At 40.9% G+C, this 23,226-nt stretch overlaps 1 protein-coding gene across 4 annotated transcripts in view; it reads left to right on the top strand.

Annotated features, from left to right (window-relative positions):
- STK39 (serine/threonine kinase 39) overlaps positions 1–23,226 on the top strand; it is a 302,762-nt gene that overhangs the window by 170,117 nt on the left and 109,419 nt on the right. For all 4 annotated transcript variants that reach the window (XM_044242263.1, XM_044242266.1, XM_044242264.1 and 1 more), the window contains exons 11-14: positions 4,507–4,629; positions 4,727–4,756; positions 12,322–12,384; positions 14,134–14,201. In XM_044242263.1, coding sequence (XP_044098198.1) covers positions 4,507–4,629; positions 4,727–4,756; positions 12,322–12,384; positions 14,134–14,201 — 284 coding nt within the window. The remainder of the gene's footprint in view (positions 1–4,506; positions 4,630–4,726; positions 4,757–12,321; positions 12,385–14,133; positions 14,202–23,226) is intronic.

Genomic DNA, 23,226 nt, shown 5'->3' with positions numbered 1-23,226 from the left:
GGTGTTATAAACCGCAATTAATTAGAAACATTTTTAATTTTTCTGGTCGGTAGAATGCCTGATAAGGGAAACGTTACTGGATATTTTGCTTTCTACCATGTCCGGGTCACTCAGGTTCAGGCTGTGGTCAGGCTGTAAACAGGTGGAGAGTGGAACACAGGATTCCCACCGATGGAGAAATCATTCCGAGGAGACTTTGAAATCCTGCCTCTAAGGAGATGTTAATGTAGTCGTGGGAGCCACTGGCAGGTGCCTTGGAAAGAGGGGCTATGCAGGATTGGTGCTAAATTTTGGCCAGTACTCCTTTGGGTCGTATTCGTTCTTTGTTATAGAAAGACACTTGAACTTCTAACATCTTCAACACCCTGTCTAGATGGCTTATCTGCTGACTGTCTTCTTCTATCTATCCTTCATACCTTTTTTCCTGTTCTGGTAGCAGGGGCTGGGAGTCAACGTGACATGTAGTGCAGAGACCCTGGGTTGTGGATATTTCTCGAAAGCTCGTGTTGAGAGGGTCACCACTGAGAACACTAGACCACTCCGGGGACTTCCCCTTGTTCTGCCATTCCCTGTTCCTGCCTGCTTCATCCTGGCTCATCAGCAGTAGCTCAGGAGGCACATTGTTTCTCTGTCTGTCTGTACCTGACTTGTTTTTTGGTGGGAATCCAAACTTTGGTTCATTTTTTTAAATGGATCTTCATAAAGATGGGGTTTTGAGAAAGGAAGGGAAATAACAAATCAATGGAACTGCTCGACCGTATTTTTTTTTTTTTTTTTTTGCTCGACCGTATTTTATGCCCAGTCTTGGGAATAAATGTTACTGCATGCAGAACTTTGTCTAACCTCACTGTTGGACCTGAGGAATTTGTGGACTCGTGACTGAGCTCCTTTCTCGGAGAAGCATTCGATTCTTTTTCTAAATCCCCAGCTGCCACTTCTTGGCTTTACTAAGTGGTGAATTTGTTTAGCTGAATGAGAGTAATGCAACCATCACCCCCATCTTTGTCCTGGTAGGAGATGGGGAAGGACAGAAGCCTTTATGCATCTTTGTTTTGAAATTTTTTTATTTTGTAGCATATTCATCAGTTCCTAAATAAGAACCCTGTTTGTTAAACTATGTGAAATTTACTTGCTTAAACTTTGGAAGGTAGAAGTTGTTTCCCAGAATCCCTGCAAACTCCCTTCAGGGATGTCACTTTGCGGAATTGCTTTGTGGTCTTTTCAGTGGAGGTCAGTGTCACATAAATACACTGTGAAACCCAGGTTTCAAATTATACTGCAAGTTCTTTTCCTTCCTGTAAACGGCAAGGATGTCCTTAACAGATCTGTATTCTTGTTCTCGTGACTCCTATACCAATATTTTCTGCCACCTTGGTTTTATAATGTTTTTGTCTTAATTTCTACATTTATTTGTTCAGTATTTATTACTTAAAGGCCCACGCCACCATTTCTTTCAGTGCCTGAGGCTATAATCTTAGACATGTTGCTTTATCTTTCTCTCTCCCAGCGAATAAAACTAGGAGGGAGACAGCCAGGGTTCTAAAATAAAATAGAAGGTGGCCATTTTACTGTCTGTGGTTGGATCCTGCCTGTAGAGACAAAACCCGCCGATCTTGTAAGCAGAGGAAAAGGGGCATAAAGGACATTTTAGGATGTGAAGCTGCACTATTTCTAGTGTCAGAGATTTCCTTGGTGTACTCTCTTAAGTATTAGTACTTGACGAATACTAATTCACCAGCCATGCTTGTTTTTTTGCAGTTTTGGTAAAGGTATCGTTCTGGGGGGCCCCGGTGGCTCAGTGGTTTAAAGTCTCTGCCTTCGGCTCAGGTCATGATCTCAGGGTCCTGGGATCGAGCCCCGCATCAGGCTCTCTGCTCCACGGGGAGCCTGCTTCCCCCTCTCTCTCTTCCTGCCTGTCCGCCTACTTGAATCTCTGTCAACTAAATAAATAAAATCTTTAAAAAAAAAAAAAAGTAGAGTTCTGTTTCTGATACAGTTCTCCTTGTTTTCTCACTTCCTAGTTAATAGTATGCTTTGTAATAGACATTCTTTTAATGTAGTCATTAAACAGTGTTTTCTCTTTTGATATAGTCATTATAGTCATTAACACAGATTTTCCTTTGCTATCATCAGGATTAGTATTGCTAAGAAAATAATTTTATTGTATATGTCAACAGAAAATTATTTCTCTTCAGGCACCTGGGTGGCCCAGTTGGTTGAGGATCAGACTCTGGGATTCCACTAGAGACATGATCTTGGGGTCTTGGGATCGAGCCTCACATAGGGCTTTGTGCTCAGCGTGGAGTCTGCTTGGGATTCTTTCTCCCCTCCCTCTGCCCTTTGTCTGTGTGCACTCTCTCTCTAAAATAAATCTTTAAAAAAAAAAAAAAAAGAAAAGGAATTATTTTCCCTTCCTCTATCCATTTCTTTTTTTTAAAGATTTATTTATTTATCTGACAGAGAGAGAGAAAGAGAGATCACAAGTAGGCAGAGAGGCAGGCAGAGAGAGGGGGAAGCAGGGTCCCTGCTGAGCAGAGAGCCCCATGCTGGGCTCCATCCGAGGACCCTGAGATCATGACCTGAGCCAAAGGCAGAGGCTTAACCCACTGAGCCACCCAGGTGCCCCTCTGTCCATTTCTTTATAGTTTTAGAAAGCCGTCTGTTCTGAATGTCTCGAAGGCATTTCAGCATTTTTTCCCTACACTACTTTGCCAGCATCTATTAGCACATTAAAATCACTACCATTAGGTCTTTTCCAATGATTCAAAAAATGTAAACAGAAAAAAAAATCTTATGTCAAGCCCAGAAGAAGTTGTTTCAAAGGTGAATTCATTATTTTTGGAATGGAGAGATTTTATTTTTAATTGAGTATAATTGTTTATAGTGATGAATAAGAGTTTCTTATTTTTTAACTTTCCATGTTGGGGTTCAGATCTTCTAGACCAAATGCTCAGGCTTGTTTTTACAGGTTCCATGCAAATAATGTCTTTAAGTCATACCCAACCCCGACCCTGTGTTAATTTTGAATTGACATTAACTGAACGTGTATGTAAATACTTAACTTTACATTTAAGGTCTGTGGTATTTCCCTTAGGATTAATGAAGCTCCCATGATATAACTAGCTAGTTTCTATTATGGAAAATTGTGTTTTCTTCCCATTATAGTCTTTCAGAGTCTTCACAGAATGTTTTTAGATGACTTCAGTTTCACAGTCATCATTCGATGGTGTAAGTCCCACTTTTTTTTTTTTTTTTTTTTAAAGATTTTATTTATTTATTTGACAGAGAGAGACTCAACGAGAAAGGGAGCACAAAGTAGGCTTCTCCAATGTGAGCTCGATCCCGGGACTCTAGGATCATGACCTGAGCCAAAGGCAGATGCTCAATGACTGAGCCACCCAGGCACCCCTGAGTCTCACATTTGAATGGGAATCTGAAGGCTCTTTTTCTTCCTTTAACTTTGTTCTCATGACCCTGTGATCTTCAGTCATGTTCTGGACCTTCATTTCCTCATCTGTAAAATGAGGGGGTGAGACTAGACCGTCTCCAAGGTCCCTTTCCCCTTGAAGTTTCTCCAAATCAGTGGATCCTGGCTGTTATGTTCACATGTTCATCTGCTCCACTGCTTTGTTTAATTATGTCCGAGTCCATTTTTTTTTTTTTTTAAGACAAATTACTTTGGTCAGAGACTCATCATTCTCAGTCACCCTATCCTTTTAAAAAGTTTTGCTTTTTCACTCACACCAGACATTGGGAAAGCATACTCCTGAATCACATCTCTACCCTAGTTCAAAAAAATTTTGAAATTCTTGCAGAAGACTGGTATAAACTGTTTAGATGATCTGGCATGGTTGCTGATTATCTTGCTCTGTCTCTAGCAATCCCCCAAGTCTCAAAAGTGTTATAAGGTGTGTTAAGAATAGTCTGATGCTGTTTTGTTTTGCTCAGGTAGGCTGAGCAGAATCCTGGGAAAACAAGTGTAATATCAGGTTTTGAAAAAGAGCAAGATAGCAACAGAAGCGTATTTGCTTTTTTTTGGGTATAAGTTTTAGATCGCTGATACACCCCTGGATTCCTTTGCTTCATTAAGTTGCCTGACTCCCCTGCTTCCCCTCTGTCAGCAGTCTGTTGCTCGCTTGCATTTCCTTAGGCAATCTTGAAGCTGGCCACATGGCCTTTAATGTGTAGTAGTTAATGACGTGTTAACCGAAGCAAAAGTGAAAGATGGGTTTGATCCCGATGGCTGATGTGCATGGTGTTCGTCCACCATATTTTGTTCTTCATATGCGTAGTAATGTATTTCAGGAACACAATAGCTTCAGAAAGAGGACAAGTATGGGAGTTTGCAGACTGTGTGGTCTTTCTGAGTCCTGGTCGCCATCCCTGAATTCATAACCAGTTAGGGTGTGCTCGGGGTAGGCATGCGTTGCGTGACCCCAGCTGCAGTCCCAGTGAGCTCTGTTCGTGTTCCACCAGTGAGAATCGGGCCGGTGTGTTTTGCTTCAGGTGAGAAGAGTTCCTGGGTCAAGCGGTCACCTTCATAAAACCGAGGACGGTGACTGGGAGTGGAGTGACGACGAGATGGACGAGAGAAGTGACGAGGGGAAGGCAGCTTTTTCTCAAGAAAAGGTAAGGGACATCGATGATGGCGAGCTGACCTGTGCACGTTTTATTTGTGTGGCATTTTGTGCGTGCGTGTATTAATGGATCTGCAATTGCTTTACAGTCACGAAGAGTAAAAGAAGAAAACCCAGAGGTGAGTGGTGGTTATTTATCTAAAACTTTTTTTGCCCACTCATCCTTGCTCCCCCCTGCCCGCCTCCACTGCCCCTTGTGTGTCAAAGTGTGACCCATTTGGGGAAAGAGACTTCAAAATTTTGTTCTGGTGGAGTAGCAGAAAAGAAAAGGCACGTCCCGATTCTGTCTGAGTTACTTCTGGGCTTTATAAATTGGGGCAGGTGATTTTACTCTTTGAGCCTCAGTTTCCTTCTCTGTCAGATGGTCATGATCACACTACTTTTAAATTGCTCTGAGGTTTGAGGAAATCATGCACATAAATGCTAACTGGGTGCTCAACTTAGGATTCTGTTGATGTCAACTCTCTTCATATTACTGTCCTTTAGAAAACACAGTAGGCACACAGGCAGAACCTCTTCTTAGATTTTTTAGTTTACAATAAAGCAGATATAAAATAGTTGGAAACTTGACATTGAATCTTGGTCTTGGCTTTGCAATCTCCTGGGTCGCTTAGTAGGCAACGAACACTCCTCAGCTTCCCTTTGAGAACTGGTTATCTTTTGATTAACTTTACTTCCTCCATCTGGTTAATTATCCTAATGCCTAATGATGACTCGAGTTCAAAAGACTTGGCTACTTCTCCTAGAGAAAATTTGAGCATATTAAAATAGCTCCAAATATTTTACAGACCTAGTAATTAATGTGTGCCTTGATAAATTCTCATTAAGAAAACAGAAGACTTTAGGTTACAAATGATATCCACCCCAACTTTTTTTTTTTTTTTTTAATTAGCAGACATTTCATTTTGATGTAGGGAGGTAAATCTTCCATTCCATCACAAGGGGCAGTAGCCAGCAGACCCTTCTGAGAAGAGCCCATCAGAGGGGCAAGCCATTGCTTCCCAGCATTCTCCCCTCCCTCCGGTTTCTTCTTTTTCCTGCCACTCCAGTACGCCTTCCCTAGGGATTTTTCAGACTGCCTGCCTCCCATTGTTACCTGTCCTTCAGTTCCTGTTTCTTCCTCTGTTTATCGTAGGGATTCATCTTTTCATTTTGTACATAAAATAAGAAGCTTCATCAAAGAAGTTATTTATCCCTCTCTGTTACAAGCCACGGTGATGAGCTCCCATCACCCACTGGCTACCCACTGGCTTCACATGTGTGCTGGTTTTTAGAATGATCGTAACTGGGTGTCGTGCACTCTGCTCTCTCCCTGCCTACTTTCCTGTTTTACCCACAGCGAAGTGCAGAGTCAAGGTTTTTCATCTGTTTCCTAGAGTGTCTCTAACTATGTCCATCCTGCTTAGAAATAGAACAAAATAATGTGATTCAAGTAGCAGCATGACGCAGAAAGCATTTGTATTGGTTCACTATGGGATGTCTTTATTGCAACGTATCCACCGAACCCTGCCTTTCCTAGTGCAGACTAATGGGTGTGGGTCTTTCCTCTTGAGGATTTAAGTTTATTGGGACACTGTCATCCTCTGTGCTAGAGGAACTTGCTCTGATAACTGAGCTGATATTTGGCTATTAACAGTATCTTTTTGGCAAGAATATCATTCTGCATAGATAGGGGAGACTAACAGATAGCATGCTGTCAGTTAATCATCCTTGCTATCGACCTTCTTGGGTGGGATTTGAAAGTCTTTGGCATTTCTCTGTGTTTCCACTCCTTTGATTTCCCGGAGGCATATGTCTGTTCCCATGCTGGTTTATAATTAAGGAACACATAGATAGCCTTATTTTTGAGGGTTCATATCTTTGAATGTAAACACTTGTGCCACATTTTAGGAATAATCAGCCCTACCTACTATTTTGCATAGCTTTTCAGGCCAGTTGTTTTGTTTTGTTTTTCAAGGTTGGCATCTCAGTATCTTGAGCTGTGTTAAGTGCAGCTACAATGGTGGTTCCTCTAGCCTTTGAACTTTTTTTTTTTTTTTAAGATTTTATTTATTTGACAGACAGAGCTCACAAGTAGGCAGAGAGGCAGGCAGAGAGGAGGAAGCAGGCTCCCTGCTGAGCAGAGAGCCCAATGTGGGGCTTCATCCCAGGACCCTGGGATCATGACCTGAGCTGAAGGCAGAGGCTTAACCCACTGAGCCACGCAGGCGCCCCTAGCCTTTGAACTTTTAATTAAAGTAGCTCCCTGATTTGCCACTTGCCTGAATTCACTTTTTGCAAGTGAAGCAAAAAGTATTTATCTATTACAAGACAAATTAGAATTGTTGAATGTGTAAGTAGGCAACACACACACACACACACACACACACACGATGCACACTGTTTTAGTAGGTTTTAGGGATACGTCAGTGAGGAAAAAAACCATGAAATCCCCATTCCTGTGGTGCTTATATTTTGATGGGAGCCAATAGACAATAAGCAACAGCCTTCATAAATCAATTTGTGGTTTGTTTACAATGGAATAGGAGCAATGGGAAAAAAAATAGTGGGTGGGAAGTACAGGGATGTTGGGGTAGGGGGTTTTATAATTTAAAATTAAAATTATTTATAATTTTAAATTATAAAACCTGGTTATTTATTAAATTATAAAACCTGGCTGGTCAGAGTAGGTGTTATTGAAAGGGACACAAAGACTTAATAAAATTCTTCGTACGGAAGACTTAAGTAGAAAAACTCAAAGAACTGCTTTTATTTTGTTACCCCTCTCATCCCGTGTCTGACAGAAGTCTGCAGTATTTTCTTCCAGAATTTTTTTTCTGCTCATTTATATACAAATATGTAAATAAAGAAATCTATATCAATAGGATATAGGATTATAAACACCATAAACCTATTTTTTATTGAAGTATAGTTGACATGATGTTACATTCGTTTCAGGTGGACAACATAGTGACCCCACAAAAATGTTTTTGTTTTTTGTTTTGGCAACTTGTATTCTATCTTGGAAATCTTCCCATGTTAGTTGTGTAGATCTGCCTCTGGTTTTTAACTGCCGGGTTGTATTCCTCTGGGTGGATTGAAATGGTTTATTTAACCATTAACTTCTTGGTGAGCTTTGAGGTTAGGATGATAAACTGCATTCCACTCACATTTTGTGCAACTTGACAGTTGCACATGTCAAGGGGCACATGTGCAACTGAAGTAAGGAATTAAAAGAACTGTGATTACTTCATTTGACAAAATCTGATTTTGAATTTTTAATAGCTGCTACCTGAAGCTAAACCCCTTAAATATCTCATATTTCTGTTTGTCAGTTGTATCTGAGTAAAGCTGAGAATAAAAAAGCAGTGGCAATTTACAGAACCTCTGACAGTGTACCTTATACTGTTAAACATCTTTCAGGATGAAAATGCTTATCTGTGCCAAAAGGTACATTTAAATGCCTGTGTTTACATTTTAATAAGCTTTTCAAGAATGCTTGTCATTTAAATTGCAGTTTATTTACTTGACTAGAAGCCACTAGAATATGGGGCTAGTATTTTATTCATATTTGTGCTCCTCTTGCTTCTAATAGAACCTCTGTACACGTTCCTTGGTGACATGAATACCCATACACTGAAATGGACATTAAACAGGTGCCTGAAAAGGCGTATCGTATTTGTGGGTGGGTCAGAGTTGAGGGGAAAATAATCAGAAGATGTTATGTAATTGAGCTGAAGTTCAGAGACAGGAGCCCTACTTGGTAGTTCCACGTTCAGACAGAGTAAGAGGCTCCAATAAAGGGGGGAGCGTTTTAGATGCTTATTTGTAAAGGGCTGTTTGTCTCCCCTGGGACATATAAGGCAGAATGTCCAGGTGTTACAGCATTCGTTGGAGAAGGAGGTCAGGGTGGGATGTTTGGTAGAGCGGCCGTGGTAAGATGTGCCTGGTACTCAGCCATGTTTGGAAATCCTCTTAAATCCAAGAGAATTTCCAGTGAAACCTGTGAAGTGCCCGAGTTATACCACTTGTCTTGAGATTTCATAGCCAAACCCATAGTAAAATTGGTCCTCCTATGTTCCTAACCTGACGTTTTTAGAAATAGCCTTGCAAAGTATTAACTACAACCTACTAGTAATTCATAGTTTGTAGTAAATAGGTAATTCATGCTCATTTCGTATATTTCTTATAATATTCCACTTGGATGGTAGAAGTCAGTGGTAACTTAAAGCTGACTATATTGTTAGTGTAACTGCAGTATTAATAATGAAGTTAATTGAGCAAATATTTCATCTGTGCCTGATTTTTTACATGAAGGAGTATTAGATACTGTGGCATTGTGAGAATTATACAAAAGCAAAGCAGAGAGCCTGCTTTCTGGAAGCTTTTCTCTTTGGAGATTGGGGTCAGGAGAGATATATGCAAGACTGGCTTCCTTAGGTGGGGTTTCCTAGCATGTATGCCATCCTGTGTGATAGAAAACCTTTCAACTATTACCTCATTATTGATCATTTTGACCAGTGATTTGGGAATCTGTTTTTGTCAGATTCTGAAAATAATCAATACATGTTTTATAATTTTTAAATCCATTTTGCTTTACATCCTAATTTTCTATATAAAAGTAAAATTGCCTTTATCTTTATATTCCTACCTTTTTTGGGTTTCCTTTAACCGAGGGAGATATTTGCTAAGGCTTCTACTAAAGAAGCTTCTTTTTACAGAAGCCCCTCTGTTAGGCATGAAAACAAATGGTTTGCAGCCTTGGCTCTACATCAGAAAACCCGAAAGCTTTAAAAATGCAGATGCCTGGAACCAGCTCTCACATCATGATTTGGGAGTTGGGGATGATGTCCAGGCAACCCGGATTTGTAGGAAACTGCCCATGTGATTCTGATACGTGGCTAGGATTAGGAACCACTGGCTGGGAAAACCACACCACTTGTTCTGAATCCAGAAGTCCACACTGAAATCCAGGAAGGTTGTGTGCTCAAAATTCCTGAAAATTTGTTTTAAATGTCAGAAATCTCAAGAAAGAAAAAGGAGAGGGAGAGAAGAAGAAAAACCATGAAAGAGGTTTCAGAAACCTCTTGGAGAAATTGTCCTGATTTAATCAAGGTCCTGGAGCCAGGTGGGAAGTTTTGTTGACCAAGGTCATGAGAGCTAGACTGAGGGATTTCATTACAGAATCTAGAGGAGGTTAACTGAAAACGTTCTGTTTCCTGACTCTGGTATTTTGTTCTGAGGAGAAAATAAATTGGGTGTGGATTTCGGCTGAGTTAATTTTACTGGAGATTAGTCACAATGCAAAAGCTAAATTTATTGCTTACGTTTACTCATTGCGATTGCCTGATTGTTAGAACTGCCGTTAGCTTTTTTAGTGTATTTCTGAGGACCTCATGGTTTCCAAATGCCTGTCCGTTCTTATACATGTTTGTCTTATATCCATTTGTAGATGGAGGCAAAGATACGATTTCTCCAAATTTATCATGCTTGGTTTTGTCACCACAGACGGCTATGACTCCATACTTCCCTACCACCATTTTCTAAAAGATGTTCTTATTTCCGGTGACTGGCTTTCTGACTTTTTGTCATAAATGTTAGATTTGTCATCAGAAATCTTCTGTATTTCTGAAAATAAACCTATTTTGCAACAATTTCATATTTCAAAGAAAGTGGCAAAGATAATGCGAAGTTCCCATCCACCCTTCACCCGCTGTGCCCTTCTGTGTGAGCCTGGTACAGTTGTCACAACAGAAACGGAAGTGCTCCCTTACCGTCAGCTAAACCTCAGACTTGTTCATATTTCACTAGTCTGTCCACTAATAACCTTTATTTCGTTCCCAGGCTCCAATCCAGGATAACATGCTGCTTTTAGTTAGCCACAGTAATTTTAGAAAAGAAGATTAGAGCTCTGTGGGAAATTAGCAGACATTATCCCTTTTTTTTCTCTATTCTGGGATCTTTCCCTCTCTTTCACCTAGTATCTGTTCTTCTCTTCCCTGCCCATGAAAACCCGCATTTTCTTAAATGTGCTTCTTAAAACAAACTGTTTAAAAACCAAACAAACAAACAAACAAATTCCAATAAGCAAATTTATATTACACTGTGATCACACTTGCCTAATATGTTAGTTTTCTTGTAAGTTTTTGTATTTAAAAAGGTATGCCCATAATGGTGAAATTTGGGTGACTGGAATTGGCTGCCAAGGAAGATGTTTTGCACAGGAAACTTCGCTCCCCACCACTCCTGTGCATCTCTGCATGTTTTCCTGAAGAATTCTTGTATAGCTTGTGTACTGGTGAGAGCTAGAGGCTGGTCCCTTCATTACCTGCAGGGTAATGTACCTGTGGAGTGAGGTTGCACAAGGTCCTTGGGGATCCAGCCCCCCATTAACTAGATCTCCATTCTGATGATAGCCCAGGAATAAGGAAGGGCAAGAAGAGGGGCCCTCCCTAGGAGAAAACTGCCATTAAGGTTTTTCAGTTTAAAGTCGTCTTTTGACTAGAGGTAGAATATTCTCTTAAGTGCTGACATGGGTTTTGGTTGCATCTCGAACCTTACTTCAGATCTGGGTTCAGTCAGCCTGAAGGATTCTTTACAGGAGATCATTGGTTGTAAGCCCAGGTCCTCTGGCTGGTTAAAGAATACAGGTTGTTTGTTCTTCTTACACATTTCCCCCCAACATTTTACTATGAAAATTTTCAAATATATAGCAACACTCAAAGTACTTTACAGTGGACATCCGCATACACGTAAATCCTACCATTACTATACTTGTCAGTCCATCAGTCCATCTTCATTTTTGATGCATTTCAAAGTAAATTACAGACAGTGGTAGACTTTCTCCTATTACTTCATTACTAACCTAGTTATTTTGAGGAAGCCCAGAGAATAAGAATTTTATTTCTTAAACTTTAGAAAACTTGCTGCAAAAAATTTCTGATGACTTCTGATTATTTTAGAATTGATAGTAGTTTTAAAAAATAATATATATCCTTCATTTCATTGCTGTTCCTCTTCCAGTTTTTTGTTTTGTTTTGTTTTGTTTTTGGTCTTTCCAGTTTTGTTTGAGGGCAGAGTTCACAGAAGTAAGGCTTGAGGGAAAAATACTTTTGGTATCACATTAGGATTGGATTTCCATCTCAAGGGAAAATAATAACCTATTGCTTTGGCTTTTCTTTTGGGGAAACGTGTCTTAAAAGTCCAACTATCTTTATGTGTTTTTTAAATCCAGTGAAAAAATTGTTTCAAGTAATGATTAAAGTTCAAGTCATGGTTAAATGTTACTTATCCTAACATCCTTTCAGTGGGGACTTTTAACTTAAGGCGAAATTCTGTGACAAGAACAGATGGTCCTAGAGCATCTCTCTGCTATCAGATTTAAACTATCAAATAGTCCCTGCATTTTCACTTTAGCTCGGTGATTCTCTGAAAGCATAACGATCACCAGGGTGCTTATTGAAGATACACATTCTCTCTCGTCTCTGAAATTCTGAATCCTAGGCTAGGTGGGGCCCAGAAATCTTTACCATGTGTCGTAGGTGGTTCCAATGAAGGTTGTCAAAGATCACATTTTGATGCAAAAAACCAGCTTAAAATTACTTATGCAAAATTGTCTCTGATAATCGGGACTTGGTGTAAGCATGCTGACCTTACTGTCTCATTTTGGTTTCCTTAAGTGCTGTAATGGTGCCTCTCTTAACAGATGGCGGTGAATGCCAGCAGTATACCCGAGCAGATACAGTCCCTCTCAGTGCAGGACTCTCAGGTATGTTTCTCCACCAGTCATTTACGTTTGAGATGATTTGTAGACCTAGTTTTAGAAAAAAAAAACAACAACAACATTTTCGGGAGATAGACAGTTTCAGGGCAGTCCATCAAAATCGGGGGCTTGTAAACTCTCTTTTTTTAAATAGGTATGGAGAAAAGAGTACTGTTACTCTTGACCATGATTTTCAGGACTTCCAACCTTTAAATGATAGGTTCAAGAGCAAGGATAGATTACCACACTGCTTCTGAAATTGTGGGTACTGTGTGAAATAAGAAAAGGAAAGAACAGGACTCCCCATTCTGTTAGATGCTCGCCACAAAACCGTAGAGTTAATTGATAGTTTTTCCTTTTTGGTTCTCAGTTGGATTTCTACAACCTGTTTTCATAATTCTTTTATCATGGAAGTTTATGGGCCAATTTATCTCTACAAGTTGCCTTGTAAAAATAAAAGTCCAGGGACTGTGGAATGCATCTATATTAAAAGTTACATGATGGAAAATATGAGCCATGAGTCAGGTTGGGTGCTGAGCAACACAGGGGAGGGACATGGTCATAGGAATAGGGTGCAGGCCCCCATTCTGGTTTTGCTATATAATTAAAAGGCAAGCCCTTTTGCTCTCAAAATCGTCATACTATCAAGCACCACCAGCCTTGGTATCACAACTTTTCCCCCCCAGATCTCCATATCCATCGATAAATTCATTTTCATTCTACCTGATATATGTTTTCTGAAAGCGGCTGTAAACCGAGGAGAGAGTGATAGGATTTTATGGTTGCAGGAAGCCTGTTTGAGGTCAGACATCTAGTCCTTGGCCCTTATTTTATAGCTGAGGAAGCATAGACTTGCAGAGGTTAAGTGGCTCACGCAAGATTATAGAACTGGTTAGAGGCAGAGCTGAGATTCAGTTTAGGTCCTTTTCTCTGTATCAGGCAACTTAGTAAAACAACTTGAGATAAATCGTGAGGACTGGTTCAATGACAAAAGGCAAGCCAGGAGTAATAATTTGTCCAAAGGCAAATAGAATAAGGGAAACAGGAAAGGGGATTAGGATAACGAGTGTTATATAACACATTGTAGTTGTATAAGTCATTTTCATATATATTATTTGTTCTTCCAGCAAACTTTGGACACTGGTATTATCCCCATTTTGTAAGTGGGAAATAGGTTTGGAGAATGACTTGCTCAGGTTGCACATCTAGTCAGTGGCAAAGTCAAGTCTTGACACGAAATCTCTTTTTCGACTACAGCAGGAAGGTCTACTCATGTCCAGGGTTCTGTAGGGTAGGGAGGGGAGGTGGAGGAGAGGCATTTGTGGTTGATGCTGTGTATTTAAAGAACTAGGTTATAGGTGAGAAAGGCAGGGAAGATCCCTGCCGGATCCCACTTTCCTCTGCCTCCTGATGTTTAAGGTGCTGGCCTTTGTGCATCACCAAATCCCAGTGGGTCCAGACAATGGCTGAGCTTGTGGGATGCTGCTTTAAGATGGCTCACCCTTCTTCTTTGGACTTACTCATACCATCCTTGTTCATAGGACCCACCCTACAGCCAAGGTTTTCTATTGGAAAAAATTTGGCTGGGATGGGAATTAGGCATCATTCCAACCTTCACATAGAGCTTGTTATGTGGCCAAACAGGACCTGCCGTGTGTAAAGACCTAGTCTGGAAATTTCCAGAAAGAAGGGGTCATGTGAGTCAAGGGATATTATGATTTTATTTATTTGTTTTTTGCGGTTTTGTTTTCCAAGGGCCTACCCAATGCCAGCGAAGACTATAGAGAAGCTTCTTGCGCTGTGAACCTCGTTTTAAGATTAAGGTAAATACTACCATTTAGTTTATATTGCTTTTCCTATAGTACAGTATTCTTCCCTCCTTCATTAAGTTTTCATAATATTAGCATAAAATAAGATTGTTAAGTTATTTTATTTCACCAAACAGCTAGTGTGTACGCTGTATGCCTGGACTAATTGCTCTTTTTCTAATTGCTTACTACAGAAGAATAAGAAAGAAAAGCACCAGATGAGTGTGTCTGCAGGCTCAATATACCCTTCATTAAGTTTTTTTTTTTTCCCCTTTGCCTTTCCTTTCTTGGGCTTTTTTCCCTTTTTGAAAAAAAAAAATAAAACAAAAAAAACTTTACAATGTAAGATCACAGTAAGAGATTTTTAATGAGTTTCTTTCACACTTCGGCAGTCAGTCTGACAGAAATAAACCATGCTTGTTCTACAAGTTGCCTGTTCAGAACATTTTTCAGTGGCAGGTTTGATCAGCTACTGTGGAGAAATGACAGATGTATTTTGAAAGAAGCCTCAGTCGTCTAGGAAATGGATACAAATGTGGGGCCTGACAGTGTCAACTTTGTGTCTAGTGAGTGAAGGTTCTTTCTGTTTCATGGATTTCTAAACTGTAAGGCCCTAAGAGTGTAATCCTTCTCGAAGAGTGTAAATCTTCCTGAGTATTCTTTGTTAAGAAGATGGTGTCTGAAGACATACTCGCTTCCACGTAATTATAAACAGCTTCAGTCACCAGGTCAATCAGGATACTGTCACGTTTCTGAAGGTGCTTTTAAAAAAAGTTACACATATGTTCTCCTTTGACAATTAAACAGATAAAACACATGGCTGATGGATCTTTTTCTGAGCCATGGCTATAAAAAGCGGACTCATATTCAAGGTTAGTTTCCAGCCATCTGAGTTAGTGTAGTCTGTCAGGGTAGATAGTCGTTGGCATAATCACCCCTCACTTCGGACAGTCATTTGCAATCTGCGGTGTGTTTTCACATGCTCACTAGGGGAATGGTGCGGCAAGCTTTGGTGTGATTTAATTCAGAGATGGTTCCCGGTCAAGAAGTGAAATGATTACAGAGACCATTTTCCTTATATTTGAAAGTAGCCTTGATTATGGTTCATAATTATGCATATTTAGTGATCTCTGAAGAATGAAATAGCCCCTTCCTTTCTCGTTTGACTTTGGAACCAGATACTACTTTTGTTTATTTTTCACTTGTTCATATATTCTTTCCACCAATATTTGTGATAAAACCACTGGGCCGGTCTCTGAGTCTGCTCCTGAGATACAGTCGTGAGCGAGACCGTGGTGGATAGTGTCCAGCCCACTTGAGTGCGCAGTGTTGGGCATGACCTTGAGCGTCCCACAGTCCAGTCTCCTACTTGATGTATCCAGTAATTTTTTTCTTTTGTGGTATGCTGGATATCTACCTCGCCTCTGTGCATACTGGAGTGAATCGCTCCTGTGATAACAAAACGCTGTTTTCCGGTTCACCTTCTTCCTTGAGATCCAACTGATCTTCCTGTTCTGGGTTCCATTTCTGACCCTTAGAGCAGATACCAGGTTGTCTGGATTACTCTCTTTGGAGAGTGTTTTAAAACATGTACATATTCCTGAGCCTTACCTCCAGAGACTGTTTTTCTGTAGGTCCTAGAACGATACAGAAGTACATCCTCTTGTCTTTCTGAGAGCCATTTGTATTTTTATGGGTTCCTTCTTCCTAGGAAAAACAGCACAAGTAGCCTTGCTTCTCATCCTATGGTTCTGTATCCTCATGATCCTAGCTGTTCACCTTTATTGACAGCTAGTAGGCACTTACCTTTGTTACCTTGTTCCTCATGGGCCTGGGTGGTTTCTCCCTGAGTTTGCGGCACAGATCTTTGGTCCTACATATCTCCTACCTTCAGAAAGGCTCAGAAACCATGTGTAGTGTCCCATCTATCTGTACACACATGCATACACGAACACGCTCTGTATTTTGAAAACCACAAGGAATATTAATATATTAAAGAGTCTAAGATGTTCTGCAGGGAAGGAATGTACGGTGGTTTACTCTAAAAACCCATTTGGCCTCAGAACTCTCTTCATGGAATCGTTTTCCAGTTTTATGTTGTAGCCCCCATATTTAAATGCAGGCCTCCAGATGTGGCCTTGGCAGACTGGAATACGATAGTGAGATTCTGTGATTTTTCTTTTTCCTTTTCTGTTTACACTCTGTATTTCTCCTAAATCAGCCTAAATTTCCGCCTTTTGAAATAGCCGTGCACCTTGGTGACCGATCTAGCATGACCTAACAGCCAAACAAGGCCTCTGACTTCATTATTTCCACTTGAAGGGCTATCAAGCCTAATTTGAACTGCAGCTTGTGTTTTAAAACTCATTCCGTATGTCTTAACATTTGTCACTGTAAGAGTGAACCTGTTGGTTTTGACCCATTGCTTGCCTCCTCCCTGCAACCCGTCCATATTTCACTCGTGATTGTCAGTGCGGCATATTAGTTATCATGTTTGGACATATGTCAGTTGTCCATCTGATGAACCTGTCTTTTACATCTTTATCTACAACATTGTTTTAACATGTTCAGCAGTTCAAATAGAACAGAGACTTCTGGCCTCTGTTCAAAACCAATCACTTTCTGCATGGATTTTAATTATCAGTATTTTTTGGTATGGTGGCTCAACCAGAAACAAATCCTATTGACTTTACTGCTTTTTGATGGACATTTAGCTAACTACTCAGAGGGATATCATAAAAGGATCCATTAAAAATGTTACTGAAATGGACAAATCAATGATTTTTTTTCCCCTGACTCTAACCGCCTAGAAACACTTCCAAAAAATAGAAATTAATTTTAATATTACTTTTGGTGAATATATGTTCATGCCTAATTGTGAAAATATCTTTTTTCCTTAAATGTTTTCAAGGTACTCATTTAAACCAGTTTTTTTCATATTTGAGAACTCAGGAATCTCTCCAAATATATAGTTGGTTTCCTCTAACGGCAATACTTGTACTTTGAGAATTATCCTTTTAAAATTTAAAACTAAATGTTAAATGCTGTTACATTTTTGGGGTCTGACATAACCTGCGCTGACATAAATGTAAGCAGCATATGTATTCATTCTCTCTGGAAATATTTATTGAGCACTTGCTACATGCATGGTGCCATTCTGGCTGCTGTGAGGCAACAATGGAAAAAAACAAAGGACGAATTTAAATTTCTTACCGTCTAGGAAGGCTTTCTAGAGGCCAGGAGAGGAAATACTCAGTCAAATGACTTACATGAAAAATCAAGTTCTCTAAAAGAAAATCTGTATCAGGAGCATAGGAAGTAGAGGGGTGCTATTCTGTATTAAAGAAGGCATCGTAGATTTCTACTGTTGTGTAATAAGTTAGTGCAGATTTCAGGGCTCATAACAAAAGCCATTTATTCGCTCTGTTTCTGTAGGTCAGAAGTCTGGGCCCGGCTTAGATTGGCTCTCTGCTGTGTCTCACACCAGTGCAATTAAGGCCTGCTCATCTGGAGCTTGTGGTCTTCTTCCAGCTAATTTGAGTGTTGGCAGAAGTCAGTGCCTGGCAGATGTGGACTGAGGTCTTTGGTGCCCACAGGCCACTGGCCACACACGCAGTTCACAATAGGGCTTTGCCTTTTTTTCAAGGGTAGGGAAAGGTTTCTCACTGGATTAAGCCAGTTCCATCTACATTAATCTCTCTTTTTATTAAGTCAAAGTCAACTGCTTTGGAACTTTAATTATACCCACAAAATCCCTTTACCTTTGCTGTATCAAGTAACCTAATCTTGGGAGTGACAACCCATCATCTTTAAAGGTCTCGCTCACACCCAGGGAAGAGGATCATGCAGAGCTTGTACACCAGAGGACAGCGGTGTTGGAGGCATCCTAGAATTCTGCCTGCCACAAAGGGGATCTCTAAATAAAGTAGTATTTGAGCAGACACCTGACAGATGTGAAGAATCAAGCCATGGGATTGTTTGCAGCAAGAGAATTCCAGGCAGAGCAAACAATGATTGCAAAGATTCTGAGCTGGAAGCATGTTCGAAGCAATTATAAAAACAGCCAGGGAAACAGTGTGACCTAAGGGGTAGGAGACCAGGTCAGAGAGTTAGCAGGGGCTGAATCCTTTAGGGCCGTGTAGCCTGTGGTGAGGACTTTGGGCTTCACTGTTAGTAGGTGGGAAACCATTGGAAATTTGTGAGCATAGCTGAGTTACATTTTCAAAACACTGTGATTGACTTAGGGAGCATATACCATCCAGGAACCATTTAAGGTGGAAGCTCAGAGCCCTTTGCCAGGCAGTTTCAGCCAGGCAGAGAGCTATGATGTGATGGACCAGGGAATTATTCCCCCTCAGGGAATAATGGAGGTGACATGTAATTACTGAATTCTGGGGATGCCTGGGTGGCTCAGTCAGTTAAGGCACTGCCTTCCGCTCAGGTCAGGATCCCAGGGTCCTGGGATCGAGTCCCGCATCAGGCTCCTTGCTTGGCAGGGAGCTTGCTTCTCTCTCTAACTCTGCCTGCTTGTGCACTCTCTTTCTCTCTCAATCTGACAAATAAATAAATAAATAAAATCTTTTTTAAAAAAGTAAATCATTATTGAATTCTGGACAGAGAAGAGAACTCAAAGATTACTTAAGATTTGGGCCTGAAAATGTGGATGAATGGAGGGGAAGAGAATTGGGAGGTCCAGGTTTGAGTGGAATCGAGAATTCAGTGCCAGAAGTGGTGAGCTTGGGTTATCTCGTGGACGTGTGTGTCACGTCAAGCGGGCTTTCGGGTGCACCCGTGTAGATTGCACAGGAGATCCAGTTCTGGGCTAGAGGTATTAATTTGAGAACTGTTGGCGCATATGGTATTTAAAGCTGTGAAATTAAAGGAAATCACCTAGGAGTGAGTGAAGACAAGTCATATGGCGCACTCGCAGGTGGTACATGGCTGCAGAATGGTCAACGGATCGGTGAGGAGAGGCCGGTGAGGAGAGGCTGGCGGGGTAGAGGAGAGAATGGCGGTCCTGTAAACCAAACAGAGGAAGTGTCTCAGGAGAGGAGGAGTCAAAAGCTGCAGCCGCTGCTGTTAATCAAGACAGTGGGAACTAAGAACTCACATTGTATTTGGCAAAATTCAGCACATCCTTGACCATGGCAAGAGTTGTTTTGGTGGAGTGCTGGGGACAGAATCCTGACTGAACGGGGTTCGGGACAGAGTGGCAAGAGGGAACACGAGAGAGCAAGAACAGATTACTTGTTAGTACAGATAACGTAACAGGAAGTTACTCTCCAGGGTGGCGGAGGGATGGGGAGATAGCCCCATGAAAGTACAGGGTGAAGGGAATCCTTTTTAAAAAGGCGTTGTGTGTAAGTTAATGGGAAGGAAACCTGGGATGAGGGAGGGGATGTGGTAGGACTGCTGTCCTCAGGTGGGTGGGACTGGATGACACCCAGGCATACACGCAGGTGCCAGCCTTACTCAGAAGGATGGAGAGGGGCCCCCACTGGACAGGGCAGCCACCATGATGGAGGGGCGGGCAGGCTGACGTGCAAGGAAATCGATGGGTTTGGATATGGGAAGGCAGAAGTCCTCTTGGTGTTTATATTTCCTCCTAAAATAAGGACTATGGTCCGTTGAAAGCGAGGAAGGGAAAGATATTTGAGGTTTGAGAGGTGGAGGAAATTGTGTAGGGAAGCTGGAGAGTAAATTTACCAGGGAAATGTGGTGAGATGAGCAGGTTGTCCCAGGGATGCCTTGAGGCTAGTGACTGTGGCTCTAAAGTGGAGCTGGTCGCTTGATCCCTGAAATGGACTTATCTTGATGTCCCAGCATGTAAATCTGTGTGCATGTGTGGGATTGTAATTGACACAGAAACACAGTGCTTAAAAACATTCTTAGAGGAGTCTATGAACACACCTATAAGAGGAGTCTGTGAATTACTGTTTAAATCATAAACAAATGTGGCCCATGGACTTGTCCTCTATGATCTCCTGTGTACAAGGTGGCCGTCACTACCCTCCTCTTTCACCACAGCCCTCCCTCGCAGGTCCAGCTTCCTTCTCTTAGAAACCTCCAAAGTTCCATGTTCCTCAAGAATCAGCCTGGACATCCAGGGCTGGTCCCCGCCATACGATTTCTTCATTCCCCATTCCCTGTTTGAAATTTACTCGACATCATTTGTTCCCTCTCTGGGCCCAGATAAACTACCTCTTAAACCAGCCTGTGTGAGAGGAAGCTGGAAGATTGTTTTGGCCAGTGTTTATCAGATGAGAGAATCCTTGCCTTCCTCTCTTGTACCCTTCTCATTCCTTCCACATCAAGACTCTGATGTATGTGTGTACCTATATATATAAGTGAACACACAAACACACAAACAGACCCTCGCTCTCTCTTTGGGAGCCACTGATCTAGCCAGTGCGTGGCTACTGTGTTAGCAAATAGTGTGCTTATCCTTACTCACTGTGGCCATCTGGGCATGAGGTTTATGTGTCTTGTGCCCCACTGGCTAGTGGGGAGAGACTTGAGTTTAAGCAGGTGTTTCCTCAGTCCTTTACTAATGCTGTACGGGTAGCCACCTGCTTACCTCTTGGAAAAGGTCATCCTGACTTTCTTTTTGACATAGCATTTTATAGACCTACCTGCTAAGACTATGGCTTCCTTCTCCCTCTTCCCACCTCCAGCCCCAAAAGGCCAGCTAAGTCTCCCCTTCATCCTGTAAGTAGGAAACTGGGAGATATTTTACTTCTCAAGATGTCACATTCTATAAGAAAAGACAAATACAGGTGGTTACAATCATGTATTTGTTTCTCCTTTCATTTCTGGTGGTTGTAGACAAAAGACTGAAGAGGCAAAGGCTTATTTGTTCCTTGAAAAAATACACTGTTGACCTTGTTCTTAAAACTGACCTGCTAAATACAAGGGCTGGAGAAAAAGGGTGAAACCTTAGGTCTCAATGTTAAATGCTGGAGATAGTTACAAAAGTAGATTTTTCTTTTTCTTTTTGAGTACTTTTATGGAAAGGTTTTCTTGCCAATTGTATATATGGTAATGTCATCTGTGTTACAAAAAAAACTTGAGTATCAAGGTACAGCATAAGGAAATCCTCTTAAAGACGTCTCGGAGAAAGATGTTAAGTGGGCCATCTCATAATTCATATACTGTCAATAGATGGTACTATCATTTCTAATTTCAGTTGAACATTGTACAAATATTTTGCCTTTTGTAGATTTTTCATAAAATGGAATAGTCATGTGTTTGACATAAAACATATGTTTCCGAGAACCAGGCTCAGTGATTTGGAAAAATGATAAACTTATCAGTTAAATTGTTAATTCCTTGGTATAGATGTTGTTCATACTTTGACAGCTCAGCCCTATGGATTACAGTTAAAATTTTGCTGAAGGCAGCTGTGACAGTCGCTGTACATAGACACTGTGGAATGGGGTAGCCCACCAATGCACCCATAATGAATTTACCTTGTTATTAGGTAGAAATGTCATTACACCTTGATGGGCTAATTAAGACCCCAACAAAACTACTTTCCTGCTTGTAGGAAAAGCTGATCTCTAGAAAATGATTTCTATTTCAGTAAAAATCCTTTAGCATGACAATATTGCCTAATGTGACTTACTATTTTCGTTTCTCTATTAAAAGATGAACTTGAGCTATTGCTATAGACTTAGTAAACCATAATTTCATAAAGAAAGCTGAAGCTGATAAAAACAGTGTTGATCACCGTTTCAGCACCTATATGTCTGAATTCTAATTCCATGTTATCATCATTCTAGAGGAATTAGAATTCTTAAATGGTTCTTTAGCCTGTAAAATCAGGTTAATTGCATAGGTTTTACTAGTCAAGTGGTTGGGAGGCTTGATTAATTTTTCCCCAGAAGGTTAGACAATGTGGGTATGGTATTCAGTGTGCCAGTGCTTTCAGGTACACTCCCTCCTCCCCCAAACAAACTGCCTGATTATGGCCTTCTTTGCTCAAGGCTTTGTTGAAAATCCAAAGATGACTAAGACAGGGTTTCTGCATTCACAGAGCTTACCGTGTGGACAGAGAGATCGGACCCCACTCAAATGACTCTAACACAAGGTAGAAAGTGATAAAGGCAATAAGACAGATGAAAAGATGAGCTATGGGTAGTTAAAGGAAGGCGAGACCACTTTTGTCTGAATGTTATCTTTGGTTTACTTATTCCCGTGGTTACCAGTGTTTGCTTTTTAGCATCCATATTTTGAGAAGAGTAATAGATAGGTTGAATCCAGGGGTAATGTCAGGCTGTGGTCTTCCGAAAGGGCCTTATCAGACTTAAGTTATTTCTGCCAAGACCACATTGGTGGTTTAGCGGAGTGGTATGAATTAATTCGTGGGCACCAAGTTATTAGTTCTTTAATAGTAAAAATATTTTGACATTACTTAATTTTTTGGAATGTTCTCTTTTGGTAAATTCCTTTCCTCTGAAAATTGGAGTCATTGTCACACATCTTGGCTTTATCATCAGTGAGATCGTTCAGAAAGATAAAGATCCTACTATGTGCCGGGCACTGGGATAAGTGCTGTTTGTGCTTTGTCTTCTTTATCGTCATAAAACCTCCACGACATCAATCCTCTTGTGACTGACCTTTCACAGACGAAAAGATTAAGGTGCAGAGTCATGGGGGTGATTTGTCCAGTACTACACGGTGCAGAAGCAGTAGCCTGGGCCTTGAACTTAGGACTTTTCAACACAGTCTGTGCTCTTCCCACTTGACGCCATGGCCGGGCTCTATTCAGGTTCATTTTGAGTGCACTTAGCATGGTTGCATTCACCTGTCTTCTTACTAAGACGTCATGTAAATATTTTTCTTTAAAGATTTGTTTCAGAGATAGCAAGTAAGCTAGCGTGGAGAGGGGTAAAGTGAGAGAGAAAGAAGCTTAAGCAAACTCCTTGCTGAGCTCAGAGCCCAAGGCAGAACTTGATCTCCTAACCCTGAGATCATGACCTGAATTGAAACCAAGAGTCAGATACTTAATTGACTGCACCACCTAAGGGCCCCTCATGGA

The sequence above is a fragment of the Neovison vison genome, chromosome 3 (genome assembly GCF_020171115.1).
Source record: "Neovison vison isolate M4711 chromosome 3, ASM_NN_V1, whole genome shotgun sequence".
Classification (NCBI taxonomy): domain Eukaryota; kingdom Metazoa; phylum Chordata; class Mammalia; order Carnivora; family Mustelidae; genus Neogale; species Neogale vison.
This window is presented reverse-complemented; position numbering and strand designations above follow the sequence as displayed.